Source organism: Stegastes partitus, unplaced genomic scaffold (genome assembly GCF_000690725.1).
Source record: "Stegastes partitus isolate 25-593 unplaced genomic scaffold, Stegastes_partitus-1.0.2 Scaffold93, whole genome shotgun sequence".
Taxonomy (NCBI): Eukaryota; Metazoa; Chordata; class Actinopteri; family Pomacentridae; genus Stegastes; species Stegastes partitus.
This window is the reverse complement of record NW_007577824.1, coordinates 532,799-557,518: the sequence shown is the minus strand read 5'-3', so window position 1 is coordinate 557,518 and position 24,720 is coordinate 532,799. Positions and strand designations below refer to the sequence as shown.

General features: G+C 39.2%; 1 protein-coding gene across 1 annotated transcript in view; it reads left to right on the top strand.

The window, feature by feature from the left end:
• The window catches only part of LOC103354036 (serine palmitoyltransferase 2-like), a 32,554-nt gene extending 7,867 nt beyond the window's left edge, over positions 1-24,687 (top strand). The window contains exons 3-12 of the mRNA XM_008277272.1: positions 543-697; positions 3,528-3,676; positions 5,467-5,591; positions 6,338-6,431; positions 8,101-8,206; positions 8,982-9,201; positions 10,367-10,493; positions 13,747-13,882; positions 15,743-15,872; positions 20,531-24,687. Coding sequence (XP_008275494.1) covers positions 543-697; positions 3,528-3,676; positions 5,467-5,591; positions 6,338-6,431; positions 8,101-8,206; positions 8,982-9,201; positions 10,367-10,493; positions 13,747-13,882; positions 15,743-15,872; positions 20,531-20,650 — 1,362 coding nt within the window. The 3' untranslated portion in view covers positions 20,651-24,687. The remainder of the gene's footprint in view (positions 1-542; positions 698-3,527; positions 3,677-5,466; positions 5,592-6,337; positions 6,432-8,100; positions 8,207-8,981; positions 9,202-10,366; positions 10,494-13,746; positions 13,883-15,742; positions 15,873-20,530) is intronic.
• The last annotated feature ends 33 nt before the right edge of the window (positions 24,688-24,720 follow it).

Genomic DNA, 24,720 nt, shown 5'->3' with positions numbered 1-24,720 from the left:
CCAACCAGGAAACTGATTACAAAGATAGAAATGTGTATATTCTCCTTTCCTTTTACTCACAGCAGAGTGCAATGTGCATTCTTAGAAGTGCATTTTAGTCCGAGCTGGAGCACATTTAGAGCATGTCCTTGACCACTGAGATTGTTTTCGACGTGTTATGTAATGTTTGATAGTGAAGCCCATTGTTTTAAGTACTTGGTCATGTTGAGGAACGGAAGCTGCTGAGGCAGACGTGTGGAAATCATTAAATCACGCCGAGGATATCTCATGGAGGTTTCCTGCATGAACCTCCTCCAAGGAAAAGGAATTCCCTCGCTGGTGTTTAAATGTTGTTTTAAAGTTTATGCTTCGAGAGATTAAATTCTTTTTAGTCAAGCTTTCCAAAAGCATGAGAGGCATGCAGCCCCTTGAAGGTATTTCTTGGATTTAAAACTTGTAAAAGCAAATGATTTAGGATGAAATTCCGACATGTTCTGCCAGTCAGGTAATGCCCCGCTCTCTACTCTGCTTTACAATGCATCTTTCTGTTTATCCATGTGTAGGACTTTGTGCCACTCTACCAGGATTTTGAGAATTTCTACACCAGAAACCTTTACATGCGGATAAGAGACAACTGGAACAGGCCCATATGCAGCGTCCCAGGAGCCAAGATGGATCTGATGGAACGAGCCTCCCAAGACTACAACTGGACTTTTGAGTGAGAAAGACATAGCTTTTGTACAAGAGTGTAAATATTGTTATCTTTCAGTTAACCTTGAGGTATTCAGAAACACAAAAGCAAGGAGGAAGCAGGCTTTATAGCTAATCCCCCAGTCAAGGATTAGTTCCAATTGTGTTAACAGTGTTTCCTCAAAAAAAAAAAAAAATCAAGAAAAGTGACATGTTACACTACACACAAGAGACTGGGTAATGTAAGAACTTAAACCCGCAAAAACGGAGCGGGGTTACACACCTTCCTCACTGGCCAGAACTGTCTGCAAGTTGCAACACTGTGAAAGACTATGTCAAGTTCTTAGGTTGTACAAAAGGGGAAACTGTGGCTTGTTTTGTCATTGTTATTCACTGAAGGGAGTCAGCCTCTGCTTAAAGGAACATCCATCCATCCATTATCTATACACCGCTTAATCCTCACTAGGGTCGTGGGGGCTGGAGTCTATCCCAGCTGACTTAGGGTGAAGGCAGGGGACACCCTGGACAGGTCACCAGTCTGTCACAGGGCTACACTTAGAGACAGACAACCAAGCACACTCACATTCACTTTAGAATCACCAATTAACCTCTACATGTTATTGGACTGTGTGGGACGAAGCTGGAGAACCTGGAGAGAACACACACTGCACGGGGAGAACATGCAAACTCCACGCAGAAAGATCCCGGGTGTCCTCACTGGGACACAAACCGGCGACCTTCTTGCTGCGAGGCAACAGTGCTAGCCATCGAGCCACCTTGCAGCCCCCTTAAAGGAACAATGATATTTTAAAATAGAGCTATACCATCAAATATTCGCTTTTTGCACATGTATTGGTAACGGAGAATTGCTAAACTCTCCTCAGTAAGCACATAATAACAAACACCGCACTAATATTGGGTAGAGCCTCTGTTTGCCCTCAGCCTCTATTCGCCCTCAGCCTCTATTTGCCCTCAGCCTCTTTTGGTGTCATGGATTCCACAAAATGTTGGAAATTCCTTTGAGATTCTGCTCCATGTTGACTTGATTGTTGGCGCCACGTTCCTGCCGCCATGCCTATATTCTACCACATCCTAAAGGTGTCCTACTTCATTAAGATTTTTGTGACTGAGGAGGCCACAGAATTCATTGTCATATTCATGAAACCAGTTTGACTTTTGCTTCGTGACCTGGGGCACTATCATGCAAAGCAGCCATTAGAAAGAGATTGTGGCCATAAAGGGATGCATAATGGTGCATATCCAGGAGATCGGCGGTTTTAGAAAACGACTCAAACCAACCACAGTTAAAGCCATTGAGATCGCATTTATTCCTCATTGTGATGTTTGATGTGAACATTAAGTGAACCTCCTCACTTCTATCTGCAAGGTTTTACTCGCTGTCGTGCTGCCACATGATAGTATGATTGGCTGATCGCACGAATAAACTCCTATTCTTGAGAAAAATGCTCGCTTAGAATAGATGTCAGGTCATTTAGAAGCACTATTACCATTACCAGAGAAAACAAATGGATTTTTTATTGGTAGAATGTACAGATTATTACGTGTCTTCATCACAAGTCTTAAAAAAAACACACAAATGTAAGATGTCCATATCAAGATTGTTAATGTGAAGAAACACCAGCAGACACTACATTGTTATTGGCTTCTTAAAACTCTCAAAGATCGATATCAGTGTCAGCCTTCAATGTGAAATGAAAAATAATTTACATACTAGTTTCCATTGTCACACAGTCCATCATCTGCTTTATGAGTAAAGCAAATAATTTAGTCTGTAACATACCAAAAATGTTCTCATTACGAAGCTGGTACCAGCAAATGTTTGGAATTTGTATCTGATAAATGACTTTCTGCTCGACAGCATTTTTAACCTTCTAGCAATCAGATCTAACAAATGCAGGGGTGGAAATAAATATCTGTCTGACACGTCAACACACATTCTTATGCGCTCTTTTTGGACGAAATACAAAATTAGGGAAAAATGAATGGCTTCTGGGCAAATTCTTCACATGTAGCATTTGTTACAGGACTACACCCACCTGATTTATAATATGTAGAGTAAGTGTAACCTTCACCATGTTTACTTCTGCAGCTAGTTTTCTTATTTTGTCTCTCTTTCTACTAGTTCGTGCATAAAATGACAGCATGGGTCTGTTGTCCCACAAGCTGCATCACACTTAAATGAGTCAAATCTAGAGTGACCCAGATATATTTTAACGTCAAAAACCACAGACAACCTGTTCTCATCAGCGCTGGTTAGATTTGCACGTAGTTTGAAATGCAAATCGTGCTACTGTTAAACTTCATGACTGACAATGTGAATACATATTCTTGTCGTTCTTTTTGGGTGACTTTCACTTGTAGGTTCTAAAAGAGTGATTCACTATATCTTATGGCAATGACAAACTCAGTACCAACACTCTAATCAAAGCTCATCTGATGTTAACATCAGTCCGGCCTCACATTTGTCATCTTGACTCCTCACTGAGGAAAAGCTGGAGGACAGCTGCAGTGGAAGCGTTTCAGTGGAGGGGCAGTGAGGTGTGTGAAGTCCGACATCACACACACACACTGCGACAAAGCAAAACCAGAGAACAATGGAGCGCCAGTGAGAGAACGGGGTGGGCTGTGTGGGAGGGGCAGAGATTGGGAGAAAAGAAAAAAAACGGGAAAACAAAGAGCACTTTGATGCTATCCAGCCTTTCACTCCACTTCAGTTTAGTTTTTAATTATCTGTAACAATCATTAGTATTAATTGGACCAATAAGCTTTGGGAGTCATTAGTTCCCTCTCGCTGATTGTTTCCTGTGTCTGATGATCTTCTCCTCTCATTCTTCCAGGTACACAGGTCGCGTAGTGCCGGATGTGATTAACTTGGGCTCGTATAATTACCTCGGCTTCGCTGAGAACACAGGTCCATGCGCTGAGTCTGCAGCCGAGGTCACCGTGAAGTACGGTGTTGGAGTGGCCAGCACCCGGCAGGAGATCGGTACAAACACAAAACACCGACATTATGCACAGGGATGAATTAACCACTATAAACAAAGCATCTCAAACTGGTTTGTGTTAATAAATGATGCAAATTAGGCGCTGCTATACCTCACCTGGCTGACCCATCTACAGGGGCTATAGTCCCCGATGCAGAGGTCAAATCCCGCTCATGGCCCTCTTCTGCAGGTCCTTCCCCCATTCTTCTCCCCCACTTTCCTGTCTCTCTCTAACTGCGCTTTCGAAAAAAGGCAAAAATGCCAAAGATATAACTTAAAAAATAATAATAAATAAATGCTGCCAATTAAGTTAGTTTGTTTTTACAGGAAACAGTTAAAACACACACCTACTTGTGTAAAAGACAAAACAACAAATATGCAATTAATTCTATCTGTGCATATAAAGATATTCCAAAGCTTTATTTAATAGAAAGGATTTATTTTTCCTGCACAAAAAACATTACTTTCTGACAAAACCTTTAGTGGCTTTCGAGAAAGTTTGCACTAAGTTAAAGGTGTAACTTCCTTGTATAGTATGTTATTTTAACATTCATCATCGCTCAGCAAAATGCGTTGTGACTATCCTTGTGGCCTAATAAGGGCCACAACTAATTATTATTTTATTTGTTGATAGATTTTTTAAAATTATTGCCTTTATATATAACATCAGAAAATAGTATAATGATGTAGAGAGAGTCATTTTATTTACAGACCAAGTTTCCTCTTTTTTCAAATAAGCTAGGTTTTTAAACTTTATAATTGGACAAGAAAAACAACCCTAAATTACAAAGAAAGTGAAGTAAAAGTCAATTTTATATATATATATATAAGCAATAGTTAAAATTACATTTAAAAAAAGATAAATTCAAACATAATGAGTGCATTACAGAATTGGCCAAATATACGAAGGTGATGATATTTACTGTTATTCAAAAACTTTCTTAGCTTAAAATGTGTTAGATTACTCCCATAGCAGTAAAAAAAACCTAAAAGCAGCGTCTGTATTGACTTAAGAAATCTGTGGCTGAAGTCGGTCTGCTGAGCAACTCTGATAAGATCCAGATCACCCTGGAGGAAGTGGCCAGCACATATTTACTGGTCGAGTAGAACCAGTGACGCTTCTCTTCTTACAGAAGGAAAGGCAAACCCACACAGTTGTAAATCTAACAAGTCAATGCGTGCATATCCGACACACTAGATGACCCACAATCGAGCACAGACAGCCAGACTGGCTGTGTGAGTATTTCATGGAAGGTTTGTGAATAACTTGCTTTGAAAGATTAGAGGTGGCTTTTTTTTAGCTGCAGAATGAATAGTTCACTTTGTTATCTAGAATTAGAGGAGATTGCTACCACACTCAAATATGTCTTTTAAATATAGGGCTAATAAAAAACACTCTCTCACGGCTCTCATTTGTTTAAATTGTACAAAACCTAAAGAATACAAGTGTGAAGTTCTGCACTCACCAAGGAGTTAATACAACGTGCTGCCCATAAATTCACCATTTTTCACACTTACAAACAAGCTATAACTGTTAATAAATGAGCTGTTATAGTGTTGTTAGGTGCATTTTTTTTATTTCTTTGAGTTGAACCAGGCAAGCTGTTTCCAGTCTTCATGCAAAGCTGAGCTAACCCTGTACAACAGCTGCGTTAATCTCCTTCTTTGACTTTAGGCAAGAAAGCAAATAAGTGTATTTGCATGCCATCTGGTATGTAAGCACAGATCTTTGAGTTGCTCGTGTCTGTTTGTTGTAACCTTGTGTGTGTGTGTGTGTGTGTGTGCACCTCAGGTAACCTGGACAGACACGAGGAGATGGAGAAACTGGTGGCTAAGTTCCTCGGCGTTGAATCTGCCATGGCGTTTGGGATGGGCTTTGCGACCAACTCCATGAACATGCCGGCCTTGGCGGGCAAGGTACAGAAACAAATAATACACGGGTCCTGGGTAGAGCTGGAGTTTATTGTCATCGCCTGTATTTGTTATCTCTATTATTTAGCTTCTTGTTTATTTTCCTGCCATGTCTCCTTCATGACTTTTGCTATTTCTGTCTGTCTTATTTGCTAAAGATAAAATAAGTTTGCCACCCAGCATTTTTGTTAGTGCAATCTTGAGTACCATCTCTGACAAAAAACATCATCACGCTACCAGTAACACCAACTGAAGGCACAACAACACCCCCTGACCTCATATCAGGAGGAAACGCTTCCTGTTCGCTCAGGGGATTGGTGGTGTGACTGTGTGGCAATGAAAACTAACCAAAGTGTTCACACCAGTCAGTTGCTGCTGATGTTGTGTGGCGGCCGGTCACTACTGAGCGCAAACCAACAGCAGAGAGTGTGAGCTGAATGCTTTTGTTCTTGTGAAACGATGCAAAGCCGCTGGTAAAAAAAAAAAAAAGAAAGGTGTAGGTTTTCAGTGTAAGAGTACTGCAGTAGCAAACAGTGCAATCAATACAGAGCAAACAGCATTTTCAGTGTAACTCTCTCAGCACAGATCGTTACATACGAGCATAAAATGATGCTCCCTCCACTCACCAGTCAGTAAACAAAATGAACTGATTTTTATGTAGGCTTGTATGTGCAATGCTGTCTCAGATGGATAAAAACAAGTCATGTGTTTGAATTATTTAGACTAATTAAGCTCGATTTGGTGTCCTGCAGGGATGCCTGATTCTGAGTGATGAACTGAACCATGCCTCTCTGGTCCTGGGAGCCAGACTCTCCGGGTCCACCATCAGAGTCTTCAAACACAACAGTGAGTCACAAATGGGTCCTCCTGTCAGTCTGTCTCCTACCAGCATTTAAAGTTTATCTTCTGTCCGCATGCATCCTGGTGTCCACTGCAGCTCGTCATTGCCTCAATTTAAGTGGTTCACCTTTATCTAAATTCATTTTCATGCTTCAGCTGTGTTTGAAATTTTGTTGTATATCTCAACTCAGCATACTTTTTTAAAGGTAATACTTCAGATAAAAATAAAAAGAAATAAGGTCCCGCATTATTTGTCCTGTTATGTTTTTTGAAAAAATGAACACTTTTTTTTTTACAAAAGGCATTTTGAAGCTTGACATTTAAGTCTAACCTTTGATTTTGGAATAATTTTATAGCCTAATGCTTTAAACTTAGTTTTTAAATTGTAAGCTTTGTTTCTTACATAATTTTTTTCATCCCTGGTGTTTGTTTTATTTCATGGACTGTTACTGATCTATTTTCAGTCTTGTAATGCTGTCGTCACCGTCAAGGTTGTTTTATTCTTGCCGGTGAGCATTTTGGGCTGCACATTGGTATGAAAGGTGCTATACAAAATAAATAAGGTTGAAATTCATGTCATAGTGTTCAAACATACAGAAATAAACTAGGAGGTTAAATTCCATTTCGCTGCTTTAGTTTTGGGGTCCTGGTATTTTAAATGGTAGCTCACCGTCACCATGTAATGCTAACTTAAAATAGCCTCTTTTTTCTTTCTTTTTTTTTAAAAAATTATTTTAATAGCACCTGTGCTTTTCTTAATATAATTCAAAATGTCTGCTGTTGATTAATTATAGTTGCATTCAGTGTACTATAACTTCTTTTTATAAACACTTTTTTGGAAAAAAAACCACAAAATATTGGGTTGTATGTCAAATATAGAGAAGAACTAACTAGCTGCTAATGTTAGCTCACATGCTAAAACAGTTCAATTTAGTATATTTTTAGGTTAGCACATAAAATAGCTCTCGCCTTACTGAACTTAAAATACGTTGTTTATATATTAAGTGTAATTTCTGTATTTGTGTGTGTAATGAGTTGTAAAAAAAAAAAAGTTATTTGTCATTAGCTTAACTAACTGTAGCTCGGCTAAGCTGCAGCTGAACAGTTTACAAATCATCCGTTGGATTAGTTGGGGCCATGTTTTGAAAATAATCCCTCTGCTTCTGTTAGATAAAGTCGAGGTAAAGTAGATTTGTGCTTTACGCTCATTAGATATGCCTGTGTGATTAGCAGCTAGTGGTTAGCAACCTTTTGACACACAGCCATTAGCTCCAGTCTGTTGCCTCGGATCATTCTATTCACTAACTTTACTTTACTTAACCCTTGTCTTGTGGGCTACAGGCATTAATTAACTGAATTCATATGTTAATCCACAAGGACACGTTGCTTGAGTTTAAAAATGTTTTTTTTGCTAAAATATTCAGTCGCTAAACAGTTGAACTAAAAGCCAATGATCTAAGAACAACTTCATTCATCTGTTCAGTACTATAGCACTCAGAATTCAGCATTGTGGGCTCATCGACACTTTGAGGGTCTTTTGAAACTGTGTGTAGGAGTTTATCACTTCCTCTTAATGATTGTCCAACCAAGAACAAACGTCAAGCGGTTTTATACCACTGCTGCTAAAACCACGACTTTCATTTTGACTGAAATGCTCTCTTGATTTTTCTTGAAGATATGCAGAGCCTTGAGAAACTGCTGAAAGAAGCCATAGTTCACGGGCAGCCCAGGACTCACAGACCATGGAAGAAAATCCTCATAGTGGTCGAGGGCATTTACAGGTGCATTATTTGCGTTTGCATACATACTTTGATTTAAAAAAAACAACCTTTTGCAACACAATCATTTTGATTTCATTGTACAGTTTCTCTTTTTGGTTTTGACCGTCTTGTCTTTATATGTTATGATTGCTAAGAAAAAGTCAAGAAACATCTGTGTGTGCAGCTTTTGTAGTTATTATAAACATGTCATTCGCCTACAGCGCTAAAACAGTGGGAGTCTCCCTCTTCAAGGTTCCCATGATTTCCTTCCCATTTTCAACAAGAGCACAATGTAACTTCATTGCACAAGCAGCAGTTTCATCAACTGTGTTTGTGTGTGTTGGCAAATGTTCCACATCAGATTACTTCAGCTATGTCTTTGACTTAGGCATGATGAGCAGGTATCAGCATGTATGAGTGCAACCACATGCAAGAAGCAGCCTCCAGAAGGCAGCGCTTAACCTCCATTGATGGATCTTGTGTTTCCATCAGGTTCAGCAGCGTTAACACTCCTGGGACTGGATTATTGGTTGACAGAGCTGACTCAGTGCTTGGTTAGCTAAACTTACTCAGCCTGACTGGGCGATGCAAAACCTGCACTGTGTAGTAATCCGCTACTATAAGCACACTCTGTTCTGGCTGTGACATTATAACGTTATTCTCTTGAGGCAGCTGATAAAGTGAGATTAGCTTGTTGATGAAGTTCAATTTCTTTGGCTTTTTGGGAAACAAATGAACCCAAATGCATCAGGACATGTGTGGCTATAACGCCTTTGTGCATCTTTCTTTCCTGCAGCATGGAGGGCAGTATAGTGCGCCTGCCCGAGGTGATCGCCCTGAAGAAGCGCTACCGGGCCTACCTTTATCTAGACGAGGCCCACAGCATAGGAGCTCTGGGTCCAAGAGGAAGAGGTGTGGTGGATTACTTTGGCCTCGACCCCTGTGACGTGGATGTCATGATGGGCACATTTACCAAGAGCTTTGGTGCTGCAGGGGGATACATCGCCGGGAAAAGGGTGAGGATTGAACACTGCAGGTTCAGTTTATGACATTGTAGTTGTTGTGGGACAAAAGGGTTACAAAGAAAGATGAGAGGTGATGAGTAAGCTAAAAAATCAGCTTCACGGATATACAGTGCAGTTGACTAACCCAGTGTAGATGGAATATTTCACCAAGAATGCTGAGACTAACGTTATCTCAAGATCGGGGGTTACAGTGACAAGTGAGAATTTTAAGTGTAACAGAAAAGACACTTGTTCTCCCAACAATGTGGATTTACAGCCCTGCAGTGAATGCACTCTGCATTCCTGACATAGTAACCTACTTGCATGACACACCGTCAAAACTTATCAAAACAAGGCTCGCTGCACAGAAGTCCTGATGTCAAGACTTTTTGTCTCCATCAGTTCACCGTGACACCTTAGAAACCGATGGGGTTTCGAAATATTTTGAAAATGAGTTTGAGAAAGTCAAGCATGATTTACTGGTGGAGGAATGTGCCATCATGTGACAGGATGAAGCTGAGAACTAATTGTTAACGATCCAGATTTATGTCAGTAAGGTGTCACAGAAGCTTTATTTAAGGGTTGTAATTTAAGAAGCACAAAATCTGAGGATTGGATTTGATTTTGCTCGTTAACGCTTTGAGAATATTTAATACTATGACCTTTTTCTCAATTGTGTTTTTATGAAATACCATTAAAATCAATTTCAGAGGCCATAATATATACAAAGTTATTTCTTTGTCATTTTAACTCACTCTTTTGTGGTGTGTAAGATGCATGTTTTCATTGTCGCTCTAATGCAGGTAGCAGATCTGAAACAAGTCATGTCTGGGATTGAGTGGTTGGGAGTGTGTGTGTGTTTTATGGTGTGTGTGTGTGTGTGTGTGTGTGGTGTTCTCTTATTTATATCAAGTACTTTGGATATGTGTGTGTGTGTGTATATAATATACTGACTATTGTGTCTACCTGTCTTGGGACTCCAGATGGATATGAGCAAGTAGCTAAATCTGGTATATATTGCATCTCTTCTCCTGTGAGACTGATGATGTTGTGCACGGTCCCTGACAAATAAAATATATATATATATAAACTGTCCACGCTTGAAGACACTGTAGAGTAATTAAATCTGTTGTTCATGCATTTCCTTTTACATCTCCTGTGCATCTGCTGTGTTTAGGAGCTCATCGAGTACCTACGCTCCCATTCCCACAGTGCGGTCTACGCCACCTCCATGTCTCCTCCTGTGGTGGAGCAAATCATCACTTCTATGAAGTGCATTATGGGCGAGGATGGCACAACGATAGGTATGTCTGAATCTGAACAATGATATTGCATGTCGTTGTTGAGTCTCAAGTCTTTCAGGTCATCAAGTGCTTCAGTGGACGCCAACTGGACTTCTCTTTAGTGTCTTGAAAACGTGTCACCTCTTGTTCAAGAAGTCCAGTTGTCTTCTACTGAAACATGTTTTTTGGATTAAATCAGGGGTGTCGAACTCCGGTCCTCGAGGGCCGCAATCCTGCATGTTTTAGATTTTTCTCTCTTCCAACACACCTGATTCAAATGATCAGGATCATTATCAGGCTTCTGCAGAGCTTGATGATGAGCTGATCATTTGAATCAGGTGTGTTGGAAGAAGGAAACATCTAAAACATGCAGGATTGCGGCCCTCGAGGACCAGGATTCGACACCCCTGGATTAAATAAAACGCATTTTCATAGAATGAACCAGGGCACTTTAGAAAGTTCTCCTGGAAACAAGGGGTGTCGCTCCAGTTTAGGGTCTAACTGTATGTTCTAAAGCCTTATATCACTGCCCACAAAAACTCAATTGTTCAAAGTAATTGATGATAAAGGAGAGGCGTTAGAACAGGGGTCTCCAATCCTGGTCCTCGAGAGCCACAGTCCTGCATGTTTTAGATGTTTCCTTCTTCCAACACACCTGATTCAAATGATCAGCTCATCAGCAAACTCTGCAGAAGCCTGACAACGATCCTGATCATTTGAATCAGATGTGTTGGAAGAGGGAAACATCTAAAACATGCAGGACTGTGGCTCTCGAGGACCAGGATTGGACACCCCTGTGTTAGAAGCTGCCAACGTCTGACTTCTATGTCCCAAACTGAAATCTCACTTGCGTGGTTGTCATTTTCACAGCGATGATGAAGTCGTTCATGCTGAGAATCTAGACGCTCAAAATGTGACCTTCTTCCTCGAAGGGATAGCAAAACGTGGTAATTGGTGGACCAAGCCATGTTGAAGTTTATGAAGCTACATTGAAAAATACACACACACACACACAAAAAAATTGCTGTAATGTTTTTGGTGAAACTTTTTCACGTCCCCTCGTACATAAAACATGACATGTTTAAGTGTGTGTCACCATGCCAATTTCTTAAGTGGAATTCCCAGTGATGCAGAGCTACAAAAGGCATCTGTTGTTAGAAGTCAGCCATATTTGACCCTGACTGCTATACAGGCACACTAACAATTACATTAACCTTTTATTGTATATTTTTTGTATTAAAATAGCAGCTGCAGATAAACAAAATCCTCCTTCTGGCATCCTCGCATCCCAACAGCAAATAAAAGAACCGTCCATTAAATGCTCAATATATCACATCAAAAGATCTAAAGAAAAGTCCAACATTTTCCTCTGAATATAGATGAGGAACAGCTTGAACATCTTAAAAGTGAAAATAGAATATGACAAACATCGGACTCACTTGGAGGGAATCAGCACTACAAAGCAACACGTCCGCACTACAAAAGATTCCTCGATAAAGAATGCAGATCTCGCAAAGAAAATATCCAGTTCCAGGCAGGTTTGAAGTTTTTCTCACACAGTAATTATAGTACATAAAATGTGAGTTTTTATTTTTCATTTTTTTGCATCTAGTTTTGACATGTTCACATCTGCAGTCATGAACGTGTCTTTAACATTAACACTGAATGTCAGCACATGTTGGTTTGTACTGGACTTGTCTTACAGTCGTCCTCAAATGTATTCATACCCTCCCGTTAAAGAAGGAAAAAAACATCTGTCACTGGAATAAGTTGAAATTGACAAATGTAATAATAAATTTTGACCCATAAACTAATATTTAGTTGAACAGCCCTTTGAGCCAATCACTGCAATCAAGTGTTTTCTGTAACTCTCAATCAGACTTCTGCACCTGTTGACAGGTATTTAGATTTTGGCCCACTGCTCATCAGCAAAGTGCTCTAGTTTGTCCAGGACAGTTTTGCTTTTTTTTTTTTTATGATTATTTTCAACCACAATTAAAAATCAATGTCTTGTTTCACTAAACTATAATTTAGTAAATTTTTATTTATTATTACTTTTTTCAGTTTCTATTATTTGAGTGACTTTTGTGAATTTTGTCTTTTCTTTAATGGAAGCGTATGAATACATTTGAGGACCGTGTGCTGGAATTATCTGCTGTAATTCTCCTCCTGAGCCACCAGGTGTCAGTGTAAACTAGCTAAAGGACAAGCTCAGCCACACATTGAGGAGTGTTTTTTCCAGACCTGATGTTCTGAAAAAATGACAGTGCTTATTTATTATGAGTGTATCCGTGACTGTGGTTAAAAATCTCCAGAACTCTTTCATGGTGGTTCACTGAGAGTTCCAAATGTTCCTCTTAGCCGTCTCTTGATTCCTGACCATTTCCTGTCCTCTGTGATTGCATCCTCTGGCCTGAGCTGGACCTCCCACATTGGCGCTCAATCCCATCTTCCTCCATAAGCAGTAGATCGAAACTCATTGTGTCCACTGAGGTCACATGAGGTGTTTCACAATTTGCACACACAGCGAATGCTTTGCAGATTTCCTATATATATGAATGGATGGTTGTAAAATTGCAGTCTGGCATTTGGCTCTACTCGTCTTAATAAATCTTATGCTGCATGTATTATCGCATGCAGGGGGTGAGCCTAAATTTGCGAGCATCACCGCCAGAGTTTGTAGTCTCGTGTTTGATGCGAAGGTAGCTTTTCAAAGAACCCAGTGAATCTCCTGATCTCCTGTGGGAGAGGAGGGGAGAAAAAAAAAAAACACTACAGAGGAGCTCAAAACTTGAGCTCCCCGTGGTGCCCGCATGCTGTAACACTCAGACGTTTTCTCACACCCATCTCATGATTGTATTCAGCTGCTCGTCAGCCTTCCTTTTTCATCTTTTTAAAGCATTATCTACCCAGCTCGGAATAATTTCCTTTCTTTTTGCCATCCAGAAGGCTCAGATTCGCTAAAAAATAAACACAACTCAATAGGAGAGGAGTCGTTGTTTAGCTCCGACAGCCCTTATATGTGAAAGGTATACCCCGCAGCCCTATAAATATCCACACATTGCTCTGTAATAACACACCACAGTGCGATGGGATGTGTGTGTAACTTGTTCACATCTAAGTGACCGAGTAAACAGTCGTCAGCACACTGCCAGACACCCCGAGATGGTCATTAAATATACATGATTCCAGAACACAAAGTAGACGTGCGGTTAACTTGCATCGCATTCGCTGTCAGCTCTCGTGTTTTAGAATCCCTTTTCATCATCCCCAGGCTGTGATCGTGTGCGGCAGCTGGCAGAGAACACAGTCTATTTCCGCAAGAGGCTTCGAGAAATGGGCTTCATCATCTACGGCAACAACGACTCTCCTGTCGTACCCATGATGCTCTACATGCCCGCCAAGATTGGGTGAGCCTCCAACTCTGCAGCTGCTGCTGGAATGTAACCGCTGACTCTGAATGGAGCATTTAGAGCACACAGTATGATGAATAATATTATTACAAATCACATATTTTATGACTCTAAAAATATCATGATTGATTCACTTTTTCTGAGTAAAAGTAGTTTTTCAAGTAATAAACTATCTGCCGCTGTGGGAATAAAAATGTCTCTAATAAAGTAATTGAAGAGTTCATTTGCAAAAACAGATAACTGCATTTTTGTAGATTTTCAGAAAACTTCTTTTTGCTTGAGACAATATCAATTAAACTGAAGTTGAGTGGATTTGACTCAGCAGAAATGACAAAAATAGAGATAACTGAAGTTTGATATTGTCTCAGGTGGACGATGGAAAAGTGGGTTTTCTGAAGGTTTGGGAAGATGGAGTTATCTGTTTTTGTAAATGAACTCTTAAATTCTTTGGAGTGCATTGCTTGCAGTTACATTTTACCTGTTTATTTTTTTTCCTCTTTAGAAACCGTGCTCAAATTTATTCATACCCTTCCATTAAAGAAAAGGCAAAATTCACATCATGCTTGTTTTATATATATATTTCTGTTGAACCACAATTCAAAACCAACGTCATGATTTTCATTTATTTATTATTACTTTTGTCAGTTTCAACTTATTTCAGTGACAGCTGTTTATTTCCTTCTTTAATGGGAGGCTATGAATACATCTGAGGACGACTGTGTAGTTTAATGCTGATGGCTCGTCCTTGAGGTGAACATTTAATTTTTAAAAAGTCTTGATATTTTTGACTCAACCTGAGATTTAGGTCTCTCCTTTCAGTAGGAACAAGTACAGCACTCATATTTGTAGTCTCTTTAGCATCAGATTCAGAACTACTTTCATACATAATTGTAAGTATTGAGCATGGCTGTTAAAAACAACACATTTTTATTTGAAGACCTACTTCCTCAAGGGTATCAGTTATCACAGTGATGGAACAGGTAGGAATCATTGGCAAAAGCTGCGGTGCACCTTAAGATTATTTATTATTTAGAATAAATATATATTTAACCAATATAGCAACACAGTGGTGTCTTTATGAAAGAACAATAGCGAGGTCACACGCTGCTGTGCTCTCACACTGTTTTCTTATTAATTTCCGTTCAAGGTTTCGATCTATAAAACCCTGCAGGCAGTTTTTCATGCACAAACACCATTTTCAAATCTTCTTATGTTTATATAATAGCAATCTTATATATGTGATGAAGTCAGAAAACAATAGTTCAAATAGCGGGTTAGATGAATGCGTGTCTACAGACAATCAGGCATTCATCTGGCGCATGTGAACACAATTGGTGAGTGACAACATCAACCAAGCCTTAAACAAAAGGAAGAAAAAGTAGTTAGATAATATTAATGTTGGGGTTTTTTATGTTTTTATCTTTTTGCAATTGTTGTAAAATATAATTTTTTGGTCATTTTACTTTTATTTTACTTCTCATTTCTTTAACTTATTTTTACTAATATAGTTTTTTTTAACCTCTTTTGACTTATTTTTATTAGTTACTTTTATCATTTAGTCACTTGTATAAAATTTGCATTGTTTAAAAAGTTTCATATACTGTGTGTACATAGTATATAAAAACTCTTTGATATTAAAAAAGACCATTTGTGTCTGAAAACTGCCTAAAAAGATCTGATTGATGAAAACCTTGCCTGCCACTTTCCTGTTAAACACTTTGGGAGCACAGTGGTGTGCCGACCTTCCTTGTGCCATGCTATGAAGACCTACGACTAACAAGAACCTTTCCTTACATGTGGATGCCCTTTTACTTCTCCCCGTCTTTATGCTGTGTCTCCTCTTGTTCCTCCCTCCAGAGCGTTTGGCAGGGAGATGCTGAAGAGGAACATCGGGGTCGTGGTCGTCGGGTTCCCTGCTACGCCCATCATCGAGTCCCGGGCACGCTTCTGCATCTCAGCCGCCCACTCAAAAGACATGCTCGACAGGGTAAATGATCGCTTTCTTTGTTTGAAAGACAAAGACAGATTGGAAACCAAGACTGTGCTTTGAAATTAATGTATTTTTTACCTTTTATGAGAATATTATTAAAACATAGAATCACTTTAATGTAGCACATGTTCAAGCTGCTTCTACATCTACTTTAAATTCCACATCGACAGGAGAATTCAAGATGTGCTTGAGACCAAAAAGACAAAACTCTCAGACGTTACCCTGCGTTATCAACACCTGTTAAATCATGGCCACAAAAAATCCTCCTCCTCCTCTTTCTTTCTTCCTTCCCTTGTTATGTTTGAATGTTTCAAATGTGGCATCAGTGAAACTCGTGTCTCCAGCTCCTACTCACTTGTACCTCGTATGTTGTTTTGCAAGAGAAACAAAACCTGCAGAACGTTCGACTGCAGCACCTGTAGTCGCAAATACATCGATGTCGACCAGTCTTGCATAGCCGCTTCTCAGTCTTTCCTGCCCACACAGGAGAAAGGTCCGGCTGAAGCTATTACTATTCAGTGAGAAACTCTCTCTGGGTTGTTAGAGTTCCTCTAATTAGTCAGAATTGTTCGTCCCAAGCCTCGCTGCACTAAGCTCACTGGTGCTTTTGCTAAGTATAGTTTCAGGGGGTTACGGCTAATTAATTGACTTGTGCACACATCAAGTTTTCGTGAAAGTTTTCAGGCTCGTCTCCTCGGTTTACCAGCAGGAGTCCAAAACAAAGAGAAAAAGAGTGCAAATGCCACTATTCCAACACTGGCAGTCCACTGAGGGGGAACAAGAATAGTGACACAGTTCCACTCTTTAAAGTTAGAGCCCTCCTGTTCCACAGCGGTGTAATGACCTTCAAGCCGTTTGAAACGAAGCTAAGAGATCACGGTGACATTAAAGGGAAGCAGGGCAGTCTAATGGGTGGAAAAACCGTCCGTAATTGGAGGGATACAGGTATGATCGCTCGTGACCTCAAACGCCTGCTTTTGGAGGATTCTCTGAGTCACTTCAGACACGCCGAATCCCTCGAGGCTCCGTGTCAGACATCCCTGTAACGGAGGTCTGTCAAAGGACACGGCCGTCACCGTGGGACGAGCAGAGCATCAGGAAAAGTTTTATAGAAGTGAGCCGCATGGCTGGGCAGGTTAATGTACAGTATATTCCCAGTGTTTCGAGTTCAGACCACCATCTGCTTTCCTCCTGGTGTCGGTCTGTACCAGTGCAGACTGTTGAGCTTTGATTGCTCTTGGCAACACATCAAAAAGCCGCCCACTCTTATCAACGAGGGCTCTTCTGCGATGCTGAAATGAGCTCGCTGCAGACCTGCCCGCTCTTCCACTTCGTCTTTAAACTCAGATCCTCCACGGTCTTTTTCTTATTTTGACAGTAATGTAAATCATCTCACACAGAGGTTGAACCTTCTCCTGCCTCCTCTCTCTAATTTGCGTGAGTCATTTGGCTCACATACAGACCGTCTACAGGAAGTGCTGCTACATCCACGGCTATGTTATCCACTGGTATTATTCTTTATGCATTCCCCCCCCTCCAAAAAAAGAACAAAATAAGCTGAAGACAAGGAGTGGGAGTATTGTAGTGCTTTTATCTGTCATGATGTTAAAATCTCTCTCTGTTAGCCTTCCTCTCTGTATCGTTCTCCTGTACTTTGAAGTGTCACATTGATTTGTGTGTTTCTTTTATCCATCGGTGAGCTTTCGCAGTTTTGTCTTCTCAGTCACACACACCCACAGAAACCCTAAATCCTCTTGTTATTATCCTGAGCGGCCACATTAAAACCCTAGCCTTAAACAAATGTTAAGTCGGAACTAATATGCAAAAACTTCCCAAAGACTGCCGCCGAAAGATCCACATGGAGTTATAAAGTTGGAGGAGCTGCCTTTGGTAGCAAAGATGACGAAATGTCTGGTTCTTCAATAAAAAGGCGATGTATGAAGTCTAAAACCTGAAGGTAGACAACCCCTAAAGTGCGCAATAAATATACAGAGCTGTCAGTTATGTTTGTACCTGCTGGAAGAGCTTGAATTCATCATACTTTTTACTTTTACTTGAGTAGATATTGAGTATAATCATTACTTCTATCCCATTACAGTTCGATAAGTTCATTGCACCACTTGCTTCGTTCGTCCTATTTATTATTTTATGCATTTATTCATGTTCTGTTAAGATGCTGCTTTGCTGAGCTTATCCTATATCAGATATCAGTGCTTTTTCCACTCTAGGACTTTGATTAACAGCTAATATTAGCAGACTACAGCATTTTGTGAGATGCTGTGCTTTAATCGAGGCATTATTCAAATGTAGAACTATTTTCCAATAAGATTAGAGAATAAATTCGCCATAATTTGGATCTACTTTCGCTAATCTTACCTATATAGTGGAAGGAGCCTGTAACATGCTAATGCTATTTCTCTTTTACATAATAGACGCGGTTCTTCTCCTATTTCCAGATCATAATATATTACAATATAATATCGGTTGCAACAAAACAGGTAATAAAAAATGAGAGTTTTGTATTAATGTAATATTTACACAAGATTTTTAGGCTGAGAATTTAATCTTTTTGGGAGTTGATGAAAAACTAATGCATGTGTTTGTGAACATGGTACGGTTGAGATGTTTTTATCTGCTTTTCATCTAATCAAAGATCACATCACCACACTTAACTTCCTGTTACATGAGATCCCTACAGGAAATGAAAGTGTTGAAACAATGGAAAACACACAATCTGCAGTTTAACTCGATTCATTTTCAATTCTGCTTTATGTGAATTGTGCCGCTGTGGCTCTGTGGTTTCTTTACAACGTACAATGAAGTATTTTCAGTTCACTGATTGTTCTCCTTTGTCAAAGTGTTGATTATCAGCCACTTAGCCGTAATTATAATAGTAATTATTATTTTTATGGAGCCTTTTTTAAACCACAGTTACAAGGTGCTTCTCAAAAAAGGCAGGAATGAAAAATTGGAAAAGAGCAACAATAAAACAATAAATGCTGGATAAAGCACCAAGTGTCCACTACAGTGTTGTTTGGTTAACCTGGAGGGCCCCATAGTCTGTGTTTAGTAACACTAGGAAATACATTATAAAAATGAACTTGGAAATGGGAATACAGAGTGTCGATAAAGATGAATAGATAAAGATTTGTTAGTCCCACAAACACAAGCATCATCTTAACCCTCCTATTATTTTTGGGGTCAATTTGATCCTATTCGGTGTTTAACATCTCTAAGTAAGTCACTGACATATTTTTTTCAGTTTTATTTAAAGGGCTATTTACACATAAACCTGGGTAACAATTTTACTTATATTTTCTGGAGGTTTAAATTGAACCCAAGGATAAAAGATGTCAGTAAATTTGAAGGTAGTAGGAGGGTTAAAGCTGCACTTATAAAAAATTTTATATTAATAAATCAAATGGGTAAATGGCTCCTCAGTTGGAAGGAGCAGACTCAGAGACCTTACCTTAGTTTGCTGTTTGCCTCAACTTTATGGAACTTTTTTTTTTTTAGCATTTCTCCACTTTTTGTTTTGGTCTGCAGGCCTGTAATTTTACTGTCTTGGTTTAGTCTCACTGCTCTGATTCTGACTTTGTTACAAAGGCAGCAGGAAATTATCAGAATAAAACACTTTACACTGTAGTGTTTGACCAGGACAGCTAACAACCACGTAGAAGCCAATAACGTAATAAAATTTCCATTTTTAAAATGTAATAGGCCTATAACATAATAACTTATTACGTAATTGGCTAAAAGATATTACGTTATCAGTTCAGGACTTTCATTACGTTATTGGCCTATTGCATTTTAAAAGTGCAAATTTATTACGTTATCGGCTGTTATTACATTATTGGCTTCTACAAACCAGTGTATACACAGAACGTAATATTTAGGAGGGAAAGAGTCAATTATTAGTGACTGATACAAAGTTAAAGGATAACTAAACACTAGACTTACATTCAACAAACATGGCTCCAAATACATGCCAATGTTGCGACTTGTCTGTTGATATGTTAATAAGCTAACCCATTTTAGATGTTCACTTTAAAAGGTTATAAAATGTTGATGTTTATCGCTTGTTTTTCTGCCCACTAGTGGCAGAAATGTATTGGTGCAGCTTAAAGAAACTATAAATAATGTGCATGACGCTACAAAAATGTAAAAATTAAAGTACTTATCACTTATGTTAGTAATATTATATATGCACTGCGTAATCCCTAAAGCCATAGTAATGTTGTTAACCATACAGTATGAAAGTTTTACATATTTAATGTTTTAATTGCATAGAAGACGAATAGACACCATGCTCTAGTAAGACTGAATATCTCCTTGAATAAAGAGTTTCAGCCTGAACGGACACTTGCTGCTGTTATATCTGATACCATATGAACTCATCGCCTTCTTTGCCCTAACAAGATGTCCTATTGGCGACTTCATCTAACACCCAAGGAACAGGAATGAAAACTCTGAAAGATCGGTCCGGTGGTATTCTCCATTTCAGCCCAAGTTTGTGATTCAATCTTACAAGACTGGTGTGTGTTTTCCATAAAAGAAAAAATAGAAATCTTGCGTGGTGCAGCTTTAAATTTTCCTCCAGCCACATATTGCCCTTCGTGTTGACAGCTTTTTTTATTGTATAAATGTCTCCACAGGCGCTAAGTGTCATCAGCGAGGTAGGAGACCTTCTTCAGCTCAAGTACTCCCGTCACAGAATACAGCCGTCGTCGGCGCGGCCTTTCGACGATAACGTGTATGAGGACATTGACGACTGATGAATCACTGCTCTGCCGACGTGAACCAGAACAACCCCTGAAAATACACAACAGGTCAAGATGGATCACAGGTCTTCCAGGAGAACCAAGATGTGCGTACGTGCCCCCTTGTCACTAGCTTTGCCATAACATAACCCCCCCCAACAAAAGGAAAACACTTAAAACTATCATCTGATTCTACTTTGCCTTACCTAAACACACAGAACTCGTGGTATACACACTGAAAATAGCACTTCTGCTTTTTCCTGTGTACGTTATTTTTTGGTATCATTTTTGTGTCTTACGATTTTTACGTTTGTATGTTTTGTGTCTGTTGTACTTGTGGAGTTCATCACAGTTAAGCCTTGTAGTTGTGCATGTGAAGTGGACGTCAGACGTCAGCTTTCTAATTGTCACTCAGATTGTGAGCTGCTGCATTTTTTTTCATAACGTTGATCTAAAGTGGATTTCATGGGGGTGAAGTTAAACTTTTAGCCAACAATCAAAGTTCTATCATCCAGTGTGTTTCAGATCGGTGATTATTAGCAGAAAGGACCAGATGTTATATCGTTTGCACAGGACCAACAAGTCACCAGTTTTCAGCCCCATTAGCCTGTTTGCTAGCAAGCTGTCATATTCACCGAAGATGATTTTAAAAAGTTTCCCCGAAGCTTTTGAAGGAACGTGACTTTGCTAATGACATCTAGAGGTTATACTGCTCCTTTAGCCTGACTTGACCAAACATTTCTGACCAAATTAGGCTTATTTTCTTTTGCTTCCATCATTAGATTTCTAGTCAAGTTTAAAAAAAACAAATAAAACAACATCCAAAGCAAATTACCCAACATCTCTCTGAGGAGACAGTAGCTGTGTTTCCATAATGCATTTTTATGCGCATTTTGAAATATTGCTTTTGTCTCCTTATTGTCATTAGCATGGTATTTGCATGAAACACGGCCAATGCCAGCTGATAGGAAAGAATAATTAAAACTTTACCAATTAAAAACTATTTCTGAGGACATTTCTTAATTTTGTCTCTCGTAGATGGACACAGTTGTTCAGCAGTTGGCAAAAAAAAGGCTTTGTTTCGAGCTCCTTCGACACTGTTTACTACAGCCACATATCATTAGCATTTTTGCTTCAAATTAGCTCCTCAGTTATAAGGAAACATGGCTGTTTTTGTTTTTTAACAAAGGATCAGCTTAAAATTTGGGAAATGAACCTCATTCACTTTCTTGCAAAATATTTAAAAAGAGCAATACTACTTTCATGTTAGCATGTGAAATACGAAGCAAGAGCCTGTGAGCAATTAGCTTAGCGTAGCTTGAAGAAAAACAACCTGTAACTCCCACTAGAAGCACAACTTCTTTTTTTTTTTCATTCCTGTTGTTTTATGGACTAACAAAACACAATCTAATATGTAAATTACCTAAATGTAGAGGTGCTGCACACAGACAAGTTAGCCCTTTCATCTGGCTTCTAATCTCAAAGCTAAGCTAACTAGCCGCTAACTGTTGCTTCGTATTTTAAAGGGTAGTATCAATCTTCTCAAATGAATTTTAGCAACAAAGCGAATGAGCAAATTTAGCAAAAATCTAACATTTGCTTCAATCTGAGGTGACGGTTTAAATGTCTTAATGCCTGCTGTTTGTGTGTTCAGAAAAGCCATGAAAACCTTGAAGCCTTGAAAGCTCTGGGTCAGTGCCAAATTGGAAATGGATCTGAGTAGAACTAAACACATCATTAGCCTTGTTATTAGTGTGTAAAATGCAAGTTGCCCCCACCCAGAGGTGCTGCATAGCTCCAACAGTCAGAGGTTAATGTCTTCTGAAACCAAGTGTATGTGGCATTAGCAGAATCTAAAAAAAACTATCAAGCGAACCAGTATCCAGTCTAAATAGAACAAAGAAACTGCTATTTGTAGTCAAACACTCACAAATCAACAGCAAATTAGTCCTCAAAAATGTTTGATTGCATCTTTTATGGAGTAATAGAGTAACCTACATGTATAACTCTGTTGTATCTCTAATCACAGTACAACTAATGATTGTATTTTAGAGAAATAACTGAAATACATGACTAAATTATAGCTTCATTATGTCCCTGTTTTACAATTATCTGCTGTCAGTGGTTTAACTATACAAAAAAATCACCAATTAAATTCATATTTTTATGAATAATAACTTTACTAAAAAGCAACACTCTAATTTTAACTTTTGCTGCTTTTTAAGGAGTTTGAAACATAATGTCGGTTAAAACTTGAATAGGGATATTATTCCTAAACGTCTGTTACACATTGCCACCGTCAGCGGCGCCCACCAGTGGGATTGTATGTTTTATAGCGACCAACTAAATGTGTATTTGCACCATATAAAGTCTTACGGATCACCTCAGAGAAACACAAGGCCAGAATATTCAACATCACATTAGTCTTACTTCGTTTCTTTTTTAAGTCTGGCCCGGCGTATGGCAAGCTGTTGTTCTCTGTTACTGTTTAGGAGGTCAGCGAAGCCGTGCGTTTTAGATAGAAAACATCTAAATGATCACAGCTAAACCAGACTGGATGTGATCCAGCAACATTTTCTTTCACCCCCGTCATCTCTTGGTTGCTCATTAGTAAAAACCTCACCGCTTTGTGTCTGATAACATTATTTTACTGCCTTGTGAAACAAAGTGCTACCTTCACGCTGTGACTCAGAAGTCACTAATGACTTTAATCAGGTGTTCTCGCTTGCATGGTTCCAGGATTAAACGTGTGTGTGTGTGTGTTGCTGCACTCTTGCCTCGCTTTCCTTCCATGTACACACCTGTCTTTTGAACTCTGGGTTTATCTTTGCATTGTGCTACTGAGCTTTGGGACGACAACACTCCTAATGAAGGCAGCTGTAGGAAAAGAAAAAAAAAAAGGGTAAAAAAAAGAATCCCACATGCATACATTAACCCCTGCATGTATGCAACACTGATAAATACTGTGTAACTGCTTGTTCTTCATACTAATGCATGCACAGTAAGAATTCATCACTGAAGCTGCTCCGCACCACAGCTAGTGGTGCTCAAAGATTTACACTGTTTGGCTAGACGTGACTTTTTTTTTTTTTTTTAACCATTCAAGAAAGTCTGTGTAGGAAGCATTTTGTTTGATTCTTTTCATATAAATGTTTATCTGTTACTGTAAATGGGAGGTGCTTGTATAATATGTCTAAATTTATTCCTTTCTGTTTAAAAACCCTCCGAACTCGGATCGCAGGTGATTGTTCTGCTACCGTAGTTACAATAATGCTTTTGCAGATGCAGAATGTATTGTTCTTTTTTTTTTTGTATTTTTGTGTAAGTTTTCGCACAGGAAAGTCGTCAGATGATACTCAAAACGAGCATTTAGAAGGCGTTTTAATCAAAAAGTAATTACGCAGAACCCCGAGACCTGATGGCCTGATTGCTTAATGATGCGGTTCTAAATATAAAAACCAGACCTCGACGGCACCCTTCAGGATTATTAGTACACAGTTCTGACGGTGGGAACTGCGGCGAGTTCTTTTAATGATCCCAACCGTTGAATCTACTCGAGACGAATAACAGCAGAATAACCTTCATGCCTTTGTGGGTGTAAAACGGCATGAAACGCTACAGCGAGGATGGCCCAACTGTTTTGTACCAAGTTTCTATCGGTTCATTGACAAGTACCTGTTTGGGATATTTTGTTTATCGTGGGTAGTGACGTCGCGGGAAGTGCGAGCGAGTGCAAGTTACCACACATCAGAGACAATTATTTTCTGATATACAGTAGTGCCTTTTGAAGCAAATGATTTTCTAAGAATTCTGATGATAGTAAGTGTCATAACTGGGATTGTTCACCTTTGAAAGTCTTATTTGACCTCTTATACTACTTACTTATAATTAGCACTGGGTGTGTTGTCTATGTTGACTAATTGCCATGCATTTGATCATAGAAAATGCACTATTTGCAACATATCAGCAGAATATTAATATGTAAAGTGTCACCCATGTCGGTTATATCAGTAGATCATTAAAATAATAAAAAACAAAGCTATTTCAAAGTCTCCTGTTTTGTTACGACTCCTCTTTAATACACT